Source organism: Dermacentor albipictus, chromosome 6, assembly GCF_038994185.2.
Source record: "Dermacentor albipictus isolate Rhodes 1998 colony chromosome 6, USDA_Dalb.pri_finalv2, whole genome shotgun sequence".
Taxonomy (NCBI): Eukaryota; Metazoa; Arthropoda; class Arachnida; order Ixodida; family Ixodidae; genus Dermacentor; species Dermacentor albipictus.
This window is the reverse complement of record NC_091826.1, coordinates 21,177,654-21,196,393: the sequence shown is the minus strand read 5'-3', so window position 1 is coordinate 21,196,393 and position 18,740 is coordinate 21,177,654. Positions and strand designations below refer to the sequence as shown.

At 47.1% G+C, this 18,740-nt stretch overlaps 2 protein-coding genes across 9 annotated transcripts in view; one reads left to right on the top strand and one right to left on the bottom strand.

Annotated features, from left to right (window-relative positions):
* Positions 1 to 18,740, top strand: part of mon2 (Mon2 homolog, regulator of endosome-to-Golgi trafficking) — a 265,202-nt gene that overhangs the window by 68,300 nt on the left and 178,162 nt on the right. The gene's annotated exons all lie outside the window — the stretch shown is intronic.
* Positions 3,586 to 14,633, bottom strand: LOC139060828 (uncharacterized). 5 transcript variants are annotated; one of them, XR_011515059.1, is made up of 8 exons: positions 14,393 to 14,633; positions 11,132 to 11,321; positions 10,852 to 11,061; positions 10,697 to 10,747; positions 9,391 to 9,510; positions 9,036 to 9,089; positions 8,822 to 8,970; positions 3,586 to 5,989 (listed from the first exon to the last, which is right to left on the bottom strand). XR_011515059.1 is itself a non-coding variant. In XM_070540049.1 (8 exons), the coding sequence occupies exons 2-8, from the start codon at positions 11,319 to 11,321 to the stop codon at positions 5,985 to 5,987; spliced, it is 759 nt and encodes a 252-aa protein (XP_070396150.1). In that variant the 5' UTR covers positions 14,393 to 14,628; the 3' UTR covers positions 3,586 to 5,984. The 5 variants fall into 5 exon arrangements, 4 of the variants coding, with proteins under 4 accessions (XP_070396150.1, XP_070396152.1, XP_070396151.1 ...); XM_070540049.1 differs by having other exon boundaries at positions 8,822 to 8,950; positions 14,393 to 14,628; XM_070540051.1 differs by having other exon boundaries at positions 8,822 to 8,950; positions 9,391 to 9,486; positions 14,393 to 14,619.

The following is an 18,740-nucleotide window of genomic DNA, read 5'->3' as shown; positions in this document are numbered from 1 at the left end:
TGTTTACTTCATATGTCGTCAACTTTATCGAAAGGCTTCCCTCCATCCCATGGCATTGCGTTTTGTAATCAGGAAGTGAATTCGAAGGAGCACTTTATTAAATACAATTTTGATGAGATCACTACTTCAAACGAGTGCGTCAGTAAATGGAGGTCAACATTTTTGCAGATGACCTAAGGACTTAGTGTAAACAGTGAAATAGGTGCATTAAACTTCAGAAAGGGCACGTCGAATGCCTTGCAAGTTTCATTGCCCTGTGTAATTTCCTTCTTGGTTGGCCCAGCAACATTTGCTTACCCCCTGTAAATTGTGGGGATCGCACGCGCATCCCGATATCTCCGGAGCGGCCACGCGGTTATCACGCGATAATCACGTGCTCGCTCGCGGAGGGTAGCGAGGAGAGGGCACCTTCGCCACTCCCGCTGCTCTTCGCGCCTGGCCGCGACGCTGCAGCCAAGGCACCCCGTTCCCTCCTTTCCCTTTCTTGGAACCGGGGAGACTCCTCTCCGCCGCTCGGGAGAAGCGCTATTCCCCCGACGGATCTTTGTCTCACGGTAGAAGAGCTTGCGAACGGCCGCATCTCAAATCAGCCGCTGAGACCGCCGCACGCCGTCCCCCCTGTTGCGCCCGGCCTTTGTGTGCGACTCACCGCCCCAGGGCCCGAGCGCGGATCCACTTGGGTGAGCTGAACTCTTATCAGCCTCTTTTGTGGTTCCCACATTGTGCGGTTTGTTTCACCCCAGACGTGCGGAATGCTCCGCCGCTGTGGTTGTGTTTTGTGTTGTATTTGTGTGTGTTGTGGCTGTTGTTGTCTGTTGGAAACATTGTACACTAAGGTGAATAAACACCTTAGGTCGAGACTCACCCTGTCCCCACTGGCCTGAACCCGCCGTGGTCGCAACTCACTGCGAACCGCGGGTTAGGGGTCACAGCTCTGACTGCTAGGGCTGCTGCGAAAGTGCTAGGGAGCGACTGCCGCTCCGCCGGCGCTGTGCGATCCAGAGAAGGGTCAGGTGCGCACGCGCGAGCCTGAGTAATACCCCTATATTTGGCGCCCAACGTGGGGCCAGAGGTGTGACAGGTTGAGTCTGTTTGTGTAAGTGATTGCCACGACACGAACGAACCATGGCAGCATACGGGGCTGATTTACAGCCGTTGTATACGCTGTCGCAGGTTGCTACCAACAGGCAACAATTCGAAGCGGCGGTAACTGCTACCGCTCAGTCATGCCCTGCGGCGAACACTAGCCCTGGGAATTTGATAAGCTTCGAAGAGGGTAGCGCGACACACGAGGCGCTCTCTCCGGCAGGATGTACTCTTGAAGGCGTGAGGCACATTACGCCGAACCCTTCACCAGTGTTTGCGGAGAGCATGGAGCCACTGCGGCATACTTGCTCGACGCGTTCTGCTCCTGTGCCAGGCATTACTGGCCAGAGCGAGCCTCAACAGGCGCTGTTGCAGGATGCGATGCGCTTGATTGAGAGGTTGACAGGTGCCGTGCAGAACACTCTGCTGACATCTGCCGCCGCTGCTAGACCGAGGGTGAGGGTGGACTTACCCACCTACAGCGGGTATCATGATTCAGTTAGCGTCAACGGATACCTCGATCGCGTGCTGACTTACCAGCGCGCAACGGGGCTGTCCGATGACGAGATGCTGGAACGCGTCGTACCAGTGTCGTTGACTGATCACGCTGCCCGCTGGTTCCGGCTTACTGGCTACCGGTCTAGCACGCTGGCTGAGTTCCGAGCGGCCTTACGCGAGGAATTCCTGCCCGCAGATTACGAGCGTCGTCTGCGGCGCGAGTTGGAGCTACGTACTCAGCATCCGGACGAATCCTTGCTCGAGTACGTCAGGGCGATGGACGAACTTTATCGTACCGCTGACCCTACCGCTCCGAACTGCGATAAGGTGACCTCATCCCACCTTCGCAGCGTACCTAAGAGGCAGCAAGTTCAGGGATTTGGATGAGCTGGCCTCGGAGGCAAAGCGCATACAGGCGGACATACTCGCCTTGCGCTCATACCGACCTCCACCCCCAGCGTCGAGGGCACTTGAGCCGCGATGCGCGTGGAACGGGAACACTTTTCGCACTCGTTCCGGTGGAGATGGTGTGGTTGCTTTCAGTGACGGACAACTGAGAAACGGTTGGGGCTTATCTGACCGGGCTCTCGATCCGTACACTTATGCCATGCGTGCAGCATGCGCTGCCGATGGCCGAGGTATGCAGAATCGTGGTCGATATGCCGGCTCGATGATGCGAGAGCAGAGCGTGCCTGCAAGGGAGCAGTCGATAGAGAGGAACAATGGTCAAACGGCGCGAGGCACTGGACGCCAAGCCCGTCAAAGGCCGGCTCTCCTCTGTTATCGGTGCAACCAGCCGGGGCACTTCGCCCGGGATTGCAGACAGCCTGCGAACCGAGAGCACGCGCTTTCGGGAAACGAGCGGGGCCGCCGGTGAGCAATGCTGCATGGCCGGCGGCGGTTACAGCGGTGCGAAGTGAGACACATGAACTCCTTGCCCCGCTGGCTTGTCGTTTTGGATTGCCCAGCGACACGCCAGTCCCGCTCATAGAGGTTACAGTCGCCCGGCGCAGGTTTTTTGCGCTGTTAGACACAGGAGCAAGCGCTTCACTATTTGGCGACGAGGTGTGTGAACATCTCCGTCGGAACGCTATCCGACTGAGAGAGAGTAATGTGACCTTCCGACTGGCCAGCGGCACGGCACACGCGAGCTCCCAATGGACCACAAATAATCCACAGTACATCCGATGGACGTTTAGCGCCGGACGTTTGGACATCCACCGGATATCCCCACAAATCCAGATTACATACGGCGGATATCTGAGGGACCGTCCCGTGCAAAAAAAAAGGCGTTCAATCGGACGTCCCGTGTATGCCCTTATCGGACATTCGGACATCCGTCGGACCTTAAAAATGGACGTTTTTAAAACTAAATATCCGAACAATGTCCGCTGGATAAAACAATCTGGACATGGACATCCCAGGGACATTTGTGGGATTTTAAATGTGGATATTGATTACAGAAACGTCCACGAGATGTACAGAGGACATCCATGATAAATCCGGGATTTATCCATTGTTCGGTTTTGTTGGGGTGTCACCTTGCTGGTACTGCGGCTTTTTCAATGCTTTAGAAGCTGTGCTATACCTAAGAACCAATGTACCAGTTACAGGGATATGCTGCACTTCCTTTACTGTGAAAATTGCATCCACAAATAATTAAGTGCCGCTAAAGGAACTGGGACCATCTTACTGGTGCAGGTTGCAAAGGTGAAAATGTACGTGGACACAACATCCACGGCAGAAGCACATGTTGCAAACTGGCACATTCAACATATTTAATGTAAGTTCCATTGGTACACAGGCATCAGAAATGTATATGTGCAGTTTCCAAATGCACAGAATAAGCCAGAATATGCATTATGTATGAACTCCAATAGTCATCAAAGTTGTAGATATTAAGCTGCATGAATGTGAATTCAAATGATGTAATAAGCCTTTTAATAAAACTTGCTCAGCTTTTTAGGATGGCCTAACTGAGGCATAGACTTGCGCATAAACTGCAGAAACATTGGATCTTTATTTAAAAAGCATACTGTAAGAACATGCCTGTGTGCTTGGCACAGCAAAACATAACCTGTGCCTGAACACATTAAAGAAATGCCCATAAGGACCCACAAGAAATTGAAAATCACAAAAGATGCCAGCAGGAGTATATGTTGACATTGACAAGATCAGTACAGGGGCACAGAAGAGAACTAAAGATGCTTCTTGAAGTGACCTTAACACAGAAAAATTCTAATTGTCAACTTAATGCAGTGATGTACATACACTTTATAAAGGAAAAAGACTAGAATAAACTGACTGCATTGGTACCTGAACTGTGATATCACAAATATAACTAAACAAACAGTACAAGAGAACAAGAAATATCTGGCACAATGACTATGCACACATTTTCTTGCAAAAAGGCACATAATGGCATCTTTGCAACAACAGCAATGCACATGATGCAAAAACAAACTGGCTGTTTCATTGGCTCAATGACTAGATGTTAAACTTGCATATAGACTGTGGTAGCACTTCTACCTTGTAAAACTGTAGACGTACCCATCAGACTTCACAGAAAAGTTCTTTTGTACAAAGAACAATGACACTTCACTGGAAGCAACTTACATATGCACGAAAGTGACTAGAATCCTCCCATAATACAAAATATGTCATAAAAGTATCTTGCACAAAAGTTCTGTACTAAAACACACTAAGAGCACTTCAATAAAGTGCATCCTTGCTTTTATAAGCAAGATGCTCATAGTGTAGGACACAGATGACCAAAACATTAAAAAAAAGTTGGTCTTGCTAAAAGTATCTTGCACAAAAGTCTATACATATGCGCAACAATAGTCCCACAAGTATGGCTTTACAGCAGCAGCAATATAAAAGGAATCTTCCATGACATAAAAAATATATAAAGTAAAAAGCTCTCACAAGTTATTTTACACAGGCACAATATTGGTCTCACGAAGGGGTAGCTTTGCAGAGGCAGCAACATGCACAATAAAGGCAGAGGTTAGAAAAACCCTCAAGATCCAGTGACAAAAAGTGCTTTGGACAAAGGAAAAATAATAGCATCTTACAAAAGCATTTCTTTGCAATGGAGGCGATTCTCAGACCATCAAGCACACAAAAAGGCAAGAGGGAAAGGCCTGTCCAGCATTTTTTGCAATGAGTGGCTGGCCTTTACTATTCCCAGTAAGGTCCAAGGTTTAGCCCACTGGTAGCATGAACACACCAGCATGTGTTTCCACAATAGTACACCACAGTGACGTTATCACACAATAGGCCAGTATGTGTTCATTTCACAGATAGAGCACAGCAGAACACGACACTAGCATAATGCAACAGGAGCAGCTTGTTTGCTATACTTATGCACAGCATGCTTCAGTGATGCCCGTATATGTCGGGGTCAGTCCAAGCTGCAATTGCAGGATAAAAAAGCTAACATATTTATTTGGTCTTTTGAGGGTTCCTCTGAATTGCCACTAAGGCATGCGTCGCAGTCTTTTCATTCCTTGCGCTCAGAAACAGGAAATGGCTGGGATTCTCACAGCCATGCAAAGATGACAGATTGTGGACACTTCACAGCAGGGCTACAGTAAGCGTGGCATTTATGAAACAGTGAATGTGCCACTTACGACGGTGGCCTACAGATACAAGCAAAGGATTCAGGATCCTCCTTGCGAGCTAGGTCTCAGGCAGATGAGCAAGACTGCAAAACAGTCAAATTTATTCCTGGCAAGCCAACCGCTTCTGTGCAGAGAAATCTGGGCAACGATCCCACGGAATACACTGCCTTAGCGTTTCACACATGCATGTGTTTTTTGCCGCTTGTGCACTGCATTGTGCACGAACCATGCACTGGTGTGTTTATGCTAACAATGGGTGGACATGTAGATGCACATACAGAACAAACAGAAATACTCTGAAATATTGAGGTAAAAAAGATCTTGCGTCTAATGTAAGTATTTCGCACACAAGTTTTGTACAGTAGCAGAATAACAGCATTTCAGAAAACCATGGCTTTGCAATGGTAGCAATTTCACCAATACAGAAGACTGCCATGACATTAAAAAACAAAAACAATAAAAAGTTCTCGCACACAAATCCTGCACAAAACCATATTGATGGAGCCTAGCAAGAGCATGACTTTGCAAGTGATTTGACAATGCAGATGACAGGCAGAATCCTTCCAATGCATGAAAAAAAATTCTGCAATTGCACTGTGCAAAGTTAAAAAAAAATCCCTGAGTAGCTGCCTCTAGTCCACGAAACATGCCTTGGCGTAGTCCAGCAGATCCCCTAAGTTCCACCAGATGCACACGCCCACAACCAAGCAGCCTCTGATGCCTGTGCAGTCTTCAGGTCATAGCTGCAGTGCTTTACAATGGAATGGCCTCCACTTATTCTGCATGAAAGTAAAAGAGCAGAATGATAAAAAAATGTGAAGTTTGGGGAAACAAACGAGTACAAGCCTGCTTTGTGGATAATGATCAAGCCATTGCAAAATCAACATCCTGCTCATATGAGTGGCAACCTGAAGGGGCCAGCCATGCAGTAGACAGCTGGTTTTAGCTTTCAAAGCGCACTTTTGCAGTCAAATCAGATGCAAAAATGCAGTGGCACTCATAGGAAACGTGCATGCATACAGCATTATAATGCATCGCACTGGTCTCCCACTCTGTTCTAATCTAGTGTACGTCCCTACATTCACTTCATTCAGGTACACCTGTGCTATGAAGATTGTTACTCATGGGAGAGCTTCCTGTTTATACAGCAGAAGTGGTACCCATATTTAGAGATCAAACCTGCATGCCAAACCTCTGTGGTGCATCATCTAAGCTGCTGTATTCATGTACACTTGGGATAGCAGTTGGCAAGGGCATATTTAAGAAGTATGTTCAACATAATCCCTCTCCCAATCCCTTTTTGATAAACCTGTTAGTGCTGTGAGTGTTCGTCCCACCCACACAGCAAGTTAGGCTTATGTGCTACGAGTATGACTGCAGCATGATCCTAGGTAATACGCAACTATTAGGTCTTTTTCTTTTCATTCTTAATGCAAAAAATGCACAGGCTTGACTTTAATACACCATTTATCACTTCTAACCTAAAATCGCAGCTGATGCATGCTGAACTAGAGCTGTCTTTTATGTCAGCTACATTCACGGAAGGCTCCTCTAAAAGCAGAGACTGAACTATGTACACATACATAAATGAAGTACAGACAACAGTAAATTTTTAATTCAGAAAACCAGTTAACTACTAGCAGTGTAGTCATACTGGCCTACATTTAGGCTGCTTTAAAACATCAGTTTTGATCACAATGCAGAAGCTTGAGCTAAGTATTAAACAGTTCCAACTGAGCCATGCAACTCAGTTGGAGAAACCCATGTCCATTTCTAGTGGAAAGTCACTGTGGCCACTATTATGATGTGAATTCATGTTGCTAAGTGGTAATTTAATTTACTTATATCATTTTTTTAGTTTTTTTCTAAAAGTGCCCAAGAACAGCTATTATGCCTTAATATTGTTGCATTTCTGTTACACAAAGAACACAAAACCAAAAAATAAAACATCTCAAACAACAGCGGTACAAAGTGCAACAAAAAATTGAATTAATCAAATACACGAGCCAGATAATGAGCAAATAGTAGAGCTAATATATCAAGATCACGATGCAAGGTACTTTATTGTGTTACAAGAGATTGTTATAGCGTTAGAGGTGCAAGAGGAATTCACATATAAAATGCTAGGATTAAGCAATTTAGGGCGAGGCATGCATAACGTTACAGCTCACAGTAACTGCGGACAGGAGAAGTGTTTGTGAAGTAATCACGGTATTTCCGCCTTATTTGTAGGGGTCTAATATTATACATGCACAGTACACACTCGTAGGCATAAGATACACGGCGTCCAAGAAATGGATTGTACAGGACACAAATGAAACATCACTGAACACATACAATTTTTGCAACATTAGTCAGTCAAATTAATACAGTTCCATACAACAGAACTAAACTTTAGCTTCGAGCGGACAAACAAAGAATACGAGAGAATAACACAGCTCACATTCGTAAACTCTTTACTCTATTTACTCGCATAATGATCGCACCCCTGAATTTTGTTGTCAAAATTTGATTTTTTTCTTTCCCGTGTAATGATCGCACCCTGAACTTGTCACAGCGATATGTTGTGTGCCAAGTCTAGCTAACGATGATCGCGCTTACCATCTGTCGAATGCTATGTGAACAACTCTTGAAGACATACCAAGTGATCTGCACACACCCACCTTTCTCTTTCTTAACAGATGCCTCATTTCATTCCTTTCATCACTTTCCACACTTCCTTGAAAAAAAAAAAAAGCTACAACCAAACTTGTCTCGGCTTTATTATTTGTAGGCTTCATAATGGTTTTGGCGCCTTTCGATTCTTTTCGTATGCACTCGTAGGCACGCAACAAATCGCGAGTAGCAACAATAGTAGTCACGTTTGCACTGATACGTTAGAAGTGTACCCTATTAATACACCGACGCTCGTAACGCAGCTAAGATATTCGCCCACCCTTAGCAGAAACGTGCCATATTAGGATAGCAGTGAAGACAAATGCTGCAGTTTCCACAGCGTGCCCGCCATGTGTTTCTATGTCACTGGCAGCTAAGCGTGCCCCTCTCTGTTTCTGTCCTCTCAAATTGGACATGGCTACGCTACTGTCGCAAACTTGCCAATATTAACGATATTATTCATTACTGATACGGAAGAAACTGTTTCAATGCACGTTAATGTACTCACAAGAAGAAAAATAATCCCGTTCAGCTTCCTCCGCCGGCCACCATTTTTGTTTTGGTGTCCCGAACTGACAGCAGCAGCTGCCTGCTTGTCATCCCGCAGCAAATGCGGGATGAAAAAAAGAATTCTTTTCGTGGGAAATTTAACCTGAATTGCACCCCTGAATTTGCATAAATTTTTTTGACAAAAAAGTGCGATCATTATATAAGTACGGTCGTCTTTGATATAAGGCCTAACTTTCTGTAGAATGCATTAACGATGCTTGAAGCATGTTCTTCGAAAGTTAGCCGGAAGTCAACCAACATTTTTGAGTCACGCTTACAACTCGCTCTTCTCTAAGGAATGTTATCAAGTGAGTATTCGGATAGTAAAGGGTACATTCTGCGATTAAAGAAATCAACATGCGGCACCGCCTCTCAAGCTGCTGAAAATCGGTGAGGTAAAAGCATACCTTGAGGCAGGCAGACCTCAGCGCTTGGCTTCTTATGGCTGCCGGCCCTTTCTGGAGCATGCCTTAGCCACGATTTGATGGTGTCTTCAATATCGTTAGTGCTGCCTTCTGTCATCCGTCTTGCAGCAACTGAAATAAGCAAGTTCCCACTAATGGTGGGAATAGCAAATATAAAAATTTTGTAGTGAAGTATTATAGTACAATGAAAGCTTACTATTGTTTGAAAGTTCGTCAGGGGAACCTGAGGGTACACAAGTCCGTTGGTCACCTGCACAGTAAAGAATAGTGAGCATTTAATGCATGCTTGTACTTTGCACTAATATCAAAGGCTGTCACATTGTGGGACCCCAGCCCATTTAACATTCTACCAGAACTGCTCATCTCCAGGTTGTCGCTAGCAGCTGCAAAGTGCATTCCAGTTGTGAAGTTAGGAACAAGCCACAGATACATCTTAGAAACTTTTTTGGCTTACATACACATGAAGTTAAACATATGACAGAACTGCCACATTAAAAATTATAGCCCTTCACTGAAAAAAAAAAGTAAAAGCAAGATTTATCAAAACTCACTGTGTGAGCTAGAGCCACCTGCAGTGTGTGATCTGGAGCCATTTGCACTGTGTGAACTAGGGCCACCTGCACCACCTTGCGGCATGTCATTCACATCTGCAGAGAGTGATTGCAGTGAACCTGTGAATGCATAGCTATAGTGAACATATGTCATGTTATTGATACACATATATGGTAGACATTCCATAGGATGCTCCAAAATGCAAGAGTGCTAAGCAAATGATTGCAGTTGCAGTCTGCATTTTGTTTACATGTTCAATATCATAGGTTGGCATACCAACTCATCAGTGCATTGACTTGCATTCTCTGTGCTCACTTTACAGGCATGATGTAAAGTTTTAGTGAGTTCACAATTTGCTTGCAACACACCATGGACATTTCAATTTTATAAACTCATTTCTTTCTTTTCATGGTGTTTTATGTCCCAAAGCTACATACCATCTATCAAAGGCACTGAAGTATGTTTTCTGAACTTGGGCCGCCTAGGGTCCTGTAATGTGCACCCAATGCGCAATGCATGTGTTTATGCATCCCGCTCCAAATCATATTGCAGCTCAAAATTGAGCCTGCAACCTCATGCCCAGAACAGTTTCTTTTTTACATTCTAAAGGTGTAATTTCACACCTGCGCATAGCTATGCAAATCGCTCCTCTAATACATCAAGACAGTTTGCAAATGAATTGTAAGAAGGTAACCTCAAGATTTAGCATTAAAACATTCAATGTACATAATAAATAATGAAGCAAGTCAGCTAACTATATGACATGACCCATTATCCAATTCAAAACTAAATCATGCTGGTTTATCAACATAGCTGCCAAGAGCCTACTTCTCACTTGAACAGAAGTTTAACACCCTAACAGCATAAACTGAAATTCAAACAGGAAATAACTGGCCAGAACGCTTGCTTTACATTGCTATATAGATGTGTCATGTACAATGACTTGCAAGTCTGTTTATGAGCAAACAGTAGCCACAAGTGTACGTTCTTTAATGCGGGTGAACCTAGAAATGAAATAATACACTGCTGTCACAAGTGCTTAGGTTTGAATTTATGCCAAAAGTAGACGTTAGGTGGCCATGCAAAATGAAACACAAACCAAAATCAACAAGGAAACGTATGACCATTCCTTGATTTGTCAGCCCGTATGTCGAAGCCCTCACAGGTGACAAGAACAATTCAATTAATGGCTTATATTACACAATGGGGAAGCACTTTATTCTTTGTGGATTAGGAAGCTCAAGCTAAAATAGATTTGCACTGTATTACCATTGAGGCACTATCTATAAAATGTCAGTCACATACCTTCAGACTCTTCACAGCTGTCTTGCTGCACTGCAGAAGCAGAAGAGAGGCCTGGGAAATAATAACTCACCAGTAAGCAAAATATATTAAATTTACTTTTTAACTGCTAAGTGTCAGGATACCATAAGTAGTAGAAACAAGTATTTTGAATTCACCTAGTGGGAAGTTGCTTGGTGGAGCTGGAATTTGCTTGCTGGAGCTTTGCTTGGCCTTCTTGGGTGGCGGTGGTGTGTCAGGCTCATCCGAGTCAGACCACTGAGCTGGTGGCCTCCTTGTCCTTTTTCCTTGAGACATTTCCGATCCTGTGCCCAGGTCTGATGTATACTGGCTGTCATTAAGTTTGGCCCTTGCTTGTTCATATGTTGCTAAAACAAAAATTCAACATTCAACTGATTTGTATAGAACAAAAAAGGCTTTTATGTACACGATACATACCAAATACCCCTTTCACTGCTACGCTGTAGCACTTCCAGAAGGTGTCTGGAGGTACAGATTTCTTTACTAAGGATGTCACTCTGTTGCCTTTGAGGTTGTCGGGCCACGCACACTTGTCACCCTCCACCCAGGTCACTGGCACCACCTCCACCTGTTTGTCCTCAACGAACTCAGCGATCACATAAGCCATCTGAAAAATGAAGCGTCAGAAGTATTCAGTGGTGGCGAAACAAGGGAAGCCTCTGCCTGGAACCAGTGAAAAAGCATTTTCCCAAGGGACTTGCCTTCACCATAATGACATGTCTTCTTTAAATGTTGGCTGCAGCCAAGGACAGCCGTTTTACTAAAGTTCAAGTATTTCAAGCCCTTTGGCTAGTTTGAACGTCGGCTGTAATAAGCCACATTATGGATCGTTGCACCTATGGACCAACTATCCCAGCAGCAAGTTGTGATGGGAGCGGTATGTGTCACCAAGCCATTTAATCTTAGTGCCAGTCAAAGGCCATTCCCAATGAAATCCGATTATCCTTGCCCAACATGATCTGGCTCTCCATCCTATGCCTGCGAATTTTCTAGTGGCATCCTACTACTTTGTCGAAGTGTCCTACCCTTGGCACTCATTTTGCTACTCTTATAGACCAGCTATCTGCGCCAAGCATTAATCAGCCACCAGGCTCAAGACCACAAACCACATATGACAGGCATTTGTCATGAACAGCCAATAAATAACCTTGAAAATAAAGGCATAACATGGCAGCATTCTGCCAATACTAACCTGTGGAAATATGGTTGAGCAGAATAGGACTGTGCGGTGAACTGCCCTACAGTGAGTGTGCACAGGTTAATTACAGGATTATTTGAGGCTTATTTCTTTCATTGCTCACTGTTACCCTCCTTTTCACTGCATGTTTCACAAATAACTAAACGTTACGTAAGGTAAGCCACTAAGGGCTGCAAAAACTTCAGGATTATTAAACTGCACTACACCAACCTCTATAAATTTGCAGATATTATTTGAAGTTTCTGCGAATGCTAGCTAAATCTAGGCCTTTAAATTGTGTGAAGCTCTGGAATAACCAGAAACTTTCCATTCAGTGGCAGCTTCACCATTTTTTGGAGGTTGTGCAGGGACCAAGGCTTCAGGCCCGATAGCCCTGATACAACATAAATGCCCATTCTGGAAGACTCAAAGGGTAAAGAATAGAAATCTTCCTTGATGAGAAACTCTTGGCCAATTATGCATGGCTGCTTAGACCCTCTGATATAGGCTATGTTTTTTGCCAGAACAACATGGCCATCCTGTGCAAAGCAGTTGTCTCTTTTAGACAATGCAATTGTATATGCATCCCATGACAGCCTTTCATATTCAGGAGGGCAGCATTCCGGCAGCAGTTCTCCTCGACTGTGAGGACGGCTAAAATGTACAGGAATTTCATCCCATGTCTGTCTGCGTGTCCAAGACTGGCTCTCTACCATCCTGTTGCGCAGCTGCTCCAAGGGTTTTCCATGCTTGCGCAACTGCCTCTTGAGCACCTGCATGTTGTTCTCAAATGGGAAGGCACTGAAGGAGTCTAGCTCTCCATGTATTTTAACATCAGAAGCAAGATGTATGAGGCTGTGCACGTTGAAAGAAACATGCTCGTCACCATACAATTCGCGGAAATGTGAAACAAAGCATCTCAAGAGCTCATCGGCATAACCAGCATGCTCACGACACAGCTCCTTGTTTGCAAGTATAGATAACGACGCATGGAGCAGCAAAAAGTGCTGGTATAGATCATCTAGAAGGCAGAACTTGAGAAGCAACGGGCCTGTGTAGAATACAAAAAGTCGGAACTCAACCGCCTTCCAGCGGTCGAGCTCATCGAGTCCGCGTGGCCTACGGGGAAATTCACTAGGGATGTGAGGATTTAGCAGCTTGCTCTTCTCATTGAATGTGTGCCTATCCAGAGGTCCCAAACGAACCCGCAGTGGTCCAGAAATCCACAACTGGAGCAATTTCCGCATGACACCCAGTAATGCAAGATGCATGTAATCAAGTGGGAGGTCATTTACAATGTCAATGGGCAGGTCCAACAGGCCAGATTCTCCCTTGTGATGTTCAACATCATGCTGCTCCCTGAAACTCTCATCCGTTCGTAACGGACACTCCATGTCGCAAAATACTACTTTTCCATTGATGTAAGATCCCTCGACTGTACACTTTGCGCAACCACTGTACCCTCCATGGCCTTTTGTCATAGTAACGAAAGCTCGCGCTGGAGCATCACAGATGACCGAGGCAACTGTCACCTGAACAGTGTCGCCATTGATATTCACACCTTGCACAAGCAAAGTTTGCAGCTCTCGAACAAAAGGCCTCAGGAAATCATTAGACGAGGATGGCTTAGACTGTCCAGCAAACGCACCCACAACAAATGGGGGCACATTGCCGCAACCACGGGGTAAGCACTGTATGGGCCACAGTTGCATTTTGGAGCTCTTTGACAAGGGGAGGCCATCTACATTAAATGAGAGTGGAATTACAGCTGGCAGCTTTTCTACATGAGACAATGAACGCTGAAGACCCACAGCAAGTCCGAAATGACAATACTTTCCTGGCGCCAAAGCACAAATGGGAAATTCATCCAGGTTTTTTCGAGGGGTCTGCATAAGTGTACGACCATCCTCCGGTAACTGATGAAGTCCCCTCTGTGTCCTTAGCGTCTTCAGCAAAGCTGTTAACGCCCTTCTTTTGATACCATATTCGTTTGCCCATTCACGCAAGGAATCCTGCAGTCCGTCATGTACGCTTGTGCGCTCTTCACTATCACTTTCACTACTACCAGACTCAAGATTGACTTCTGCCCACTGTTCCCTGTCATCTGCGTCTACGGACGTGAGGTCTTCGTAACAATGCTCTTCAAATCCCGCGATTGAGCGATTTAAGTTTTCTAAGCTGTTCCCACCGCTGTCACGTGGTGCTTCGAGAGGTTGAACAAATGCTATTTGCTCCGAGTCATGCCGGCTACTTTCACAACCCCCCTGAACTCCTTCTTTCGCAAAAACATTAACTTTCCTTGTCTCCCTGCTTGCCTTCTCGCAAGCACGCCTGTCGGGTGGTCGCGACATTCAGTGCGTAGGAAGCGAGAACAAAGCAGTTTCACTTGTACGCAATAGGCCTACTAACAATTGCCCTAACCGCACTTTGTGAAGAGAGTCGGTACAACCCGCGCAGAAACTGGCCCTCGGATCACACGCACGGAACAAAAGATCTCTCACCGTGTTTCCAAAGTGCAAGGTCGCAGTGCGTCAGTTGAAAGGCGCGCGAGAAAGGCACCTGCATTCAATAATATAAAACGCGCCACGGCACCCGCAGAAGCCAGCGAATCGGCTCGCACGTTTCGTGACGGAGCACGCATGGGGCACGTTCGTCGCTTTTCGCACACATTGATGACTATGACGATTGAAGGTGCATATTACAAAAGAGTAACGTAAACTACTGAAACCGAAATGCCACAAAGCCTATTAAATATTCAAAATACCTTCAAAAAATTTTAGTAGTTTGAGCAGAATACAAATTCGCATAATTCATGTTGCTGAAATAGAATGAAAAACAGTTCTAGTACGACGGTACGGCTTGGTGAATAGAACAGGAACATCGGTTTTGTTAACAATACAAACATTCATTTGCTCAGAACAGAACAGAATAAACGCGTGGACGATAGCATACTATTTTTTATAGAATGATGCCCTTGTACTCCACACTGTGGACGGTGCGCGAGGCCGCACATAAAGGTAAAAATCCGCACGCAAGTGCTAGGTCAGATTTTCTTTAGCCCGTGTTCAAAGTCCGGGTTCTTAAATAAAAAATTAGTGAATCAGCGAATTTCGTCTTTTCCCGAGTGTTCTACCTAGGAGATTAATATTATGGCGGCGGTATATATATATAGCTCGATTTGGGAGATATAAATATTGAATTAAATCATCGTAACCATCGCCTGTAGCTTCGCATCTGTGCATGCTTATGTCCAGGGCATAAATCAATGGACGTTGCAAGGCATTCCTAGGCGGACATCCGGGGGACGTACACCGCTGGTCAATCCATAAACAAACATCCTCTGGACGTCCACCGTATCAAAGTATGCGGACATTATGTTACGTCCCAAGAACTAGGTCCCCTGTTCGTACCACGGATATTGTTTTCCGGACGTGGACGTTCGGATCTAAATCGGATATCCACTGGATATCTGTGGTCCATTGGGCTGTGCTGCTAGGCTTGTGGTGCGGTGGGAGAAGCGGGTGAGGCGACAGCGCCTAGCTCACCTTCCCGGCCTGTCGGTTCCTATAATTCTTGGTAAGAGACTTCCTCGCCAAGACGGGCATTGTTATTGACGTCTGCAACGGAGGATATAGGGAGCGAGCATGTGGCACCCTGAAACCTTTCGTTTCATTTCAAAAAGCGTCAGAGACAACTTCGTTCGATGATGCTTCGCGCGCAGACCGACCAAACGATTGCCCGAAAAGGTCCCTCAGAACGGTTGCGGCCGGGTCGAAATGCCGTCCGGCCAACCGCGCTGAGAAAAGAGGCGCGGAGGGAACTGCTCCCCTCCCGCACAAACCCCCGCTGCGGTGGCAGACTGTGCCGCAGTGAGGGGCGAACGATACCACCCGCTGCTGGACGACTCAAGCAGTTTGTCGGGGGAAGAAAAGGCTCGCCTCTCAGCGCTTCTGACTGAATATGATGCCGTATTCACAGAGCGGCCTGGTTGCACTACGCTATACAGGCACAAAATTGAGACAGGCGACGCCTCTCCGTGGAAGTGTAATCCTCGGCCGGTGAGTTTGGCTAAGAGGAAAGCACTAGACAGCGCTCTGGACGAACTGCTCGATACAGGCGTTGTTGAAAGATCGGACAGCCCATGGGGTTTTCCTGTGGTGTTGGTTCCTAAAAAGGATGGGACGCCCCGCCTTTGTGTTGACTATCGCCGCCTGAACGAGGTGACACGCAAGGACGCATATCCGCTTCCTAGCATTCCCTCGATCGTATCCAACGTTGGCGGAGCGAAGTACTTCACTACGCTCGATGCAAGCAGAAGATACTTTCAGGTGGAGGTAGATCCCTGTGACCGAGAGAAGACTGCCTTCACTTGTCACAGGGGACTTTTCCAGTTTACCCGTATGCCATTCGGACTTGTCGGTGCGCCTGCGACTTACCAGCGCCTGATGGACCGTGTCTTGGGTGACGCAAGGTGGCACCACGCTCTTGCTTACCTGGACGATGTTGTGGTATACTCGCGTACCTTTGATGGGCACTTACGCCATCTCAGGGACGTGTTGGAGCGTCTGAGGTCTGCGGGGATAACGCTAAACCCGACCAAGACCCAGATCGCAGCAACCCGAGTAACGCTACTGGGGTTTAAACTGGATAACGGACGCCTTCTACCGTGTGATGACAAGGTTCAGGCATTATTGAACTACCCGTCACCGGAAGACATAGGCGGACTGAGACGCTTTTTGGGGCTGGCGAATTTCTATCGACAGTTCATCCCAAACTGCGCGGCACTGCAAGCCCCCTTGACAATGCTGTTGAGGAAAGGTGAGCAGTGGAGGTGGGGTCCCGAGCAAGAGGAGGCACTGCGCAACCTCGTAAACGCGCTCGTGGAAACCACCGAGTTAAGGCTACCTGATTTGAACAAAGAATTTGTCATTCATACGGACGCCAGCGACCTTGGCCTAGGAGCGGTTTTGCTCCAACAGCACGAAGGTAGCTTGCGCCCGGTAGCTTTTGCCAGCCGCTCTTTGACTGCCGCAGAGAAAAATTACTCCGTGACCGAAAAGGAATGTCTGGCGATCATTTTCGCTCTCAAAAAGTTTGATTACTATATTGATGGAGTCCCATTCATAATTGAGACCGATCATATGGCATTAACTTGGCTTAGGCGCTTAGGAGAGCCGAGCGGCCGGCTCGCGCGATGGGCACTTCTCCTGCAGCGATACGATATTACCGTTCGCTACAGGAGAGGAAAGAACAACGTTGTGGCGGACGCACTTTCGCGCGCGCCCGTTGACTGTGAGAAGAGTGATATTACTACTCAACTCACCTCGCCCGAAACTGAGCTTGAGAGCGGACTAACCGCTGCGACGATTGAGGTTGTCAGGAGGGGTAATATTAATACCCATCGTGACCCCTCAGTGACTCAGCCTAAGAGCAGAGTAACTGCTACAATGCTCGACGGCGCTGGTCCCGAAGGAAGGGCGGATGAACCCCCTTCTCAGGACGAAAGCGTGAACCACTTGGACTGCGTCAGTTCTGTGGGGAGCGTGTTCGGCAGAAAGGAGCTGTTAGAGGCACAGCGGGAGGATCCATTTTGTAAGAAAGTGTTTGAGGGGCTCCGGGAGCCCGGCGGCGCGGCCGCGGCGCACATGGACGCAGCTGGTATTGCTGTGGGTGCGCGGCGCTCCGAAACAGCTGGTAATTGCTGTGAGCGCGTTGGATTCCTACCTGCTAGACTCTGACGGCGTCCTGCTGAGATACATTCCCGCGGAGAAGGATACACACGAGTCCTTCAAAGCGGTGATTCCACGCACGCTGAGAGGAGCACTTTTACGCTACTTTCACGATACGTGCCTGGCCGGGCATGCAAGTGGCCCTAAGACTTATCTAAAGTTGTGCCGCTTTGCTACCTGGCCTGGAATGAAGCGGGATGTGATGCGCTACGCCCGCTCTTGTAACGTGTGCCAACGCGTGAAGCCGCGTGGTGGACGCCCACCCGGGCTCATGCAGCCGATCAATAGCCGAACACCGTGGCAAATTGCGGCATGTGACGTCATGGGGCCTTACCCCAGGACACCGAGCGGGAACCGATTCCTTCTCGTAGTCACAGACCATTTCAGCAAGTGGGTGGAACTGTTCCCCCTACGGAAGCTGACGGCACGCGTAATCATGGGAAAGCTGATCGAGGTGTTTACACGATTCGGCTATCCTGAGCAGCTGATAACGGACAATGCGTCCTACTTCACTGCCAAACTCTTCGTGGACTCTTGTGCAGCTCTCGGCATTAAGCACAGGAGAACAACCACGTACCATGCCCAGGCGAATCCCACTGAGCGTGTGAACCGCAACATCAAGCACATGCTAGTTGCATTTGCGGGGACGCACAATGAGTGGGACGCTTGTCTTCCTGAAATTGGATTTGCGATCAGGTCGACAGTGAACCGATCGACTGGGTATGCACCCGCCACCCTCAACCTTGGGAGGGAGCTGTTGAATCCGGTAGAACTTACTCTACAGGAACGAAGCAGCACGGAACTGGTTGTTTCGTCGGCACGCGCCGATTATGCAACTGGGCTGCGCGCGAAGGTAACGGAGGCTTTACGAAAAGCGCGACGGAACCTGAGCACTGCACGTGCCGAGCAGAAAGCGCAGTACGACCGCTCTCATCGGGAAGTTCAGTACAAAGTGGGCGACCTGGTGTTGAGACGGAATCACGTCCTGAGCGACGCCAGTAAGAAATTCTCAGCTTCTCTGGCGCCGAAATGGACAGGACCGTACCGAGTGCGAGAGACTGTCTCTTCGCTCGTGTACAGGCTGGCGGACTTGAAGCTAAGACCGATCAGCCGACCGGTG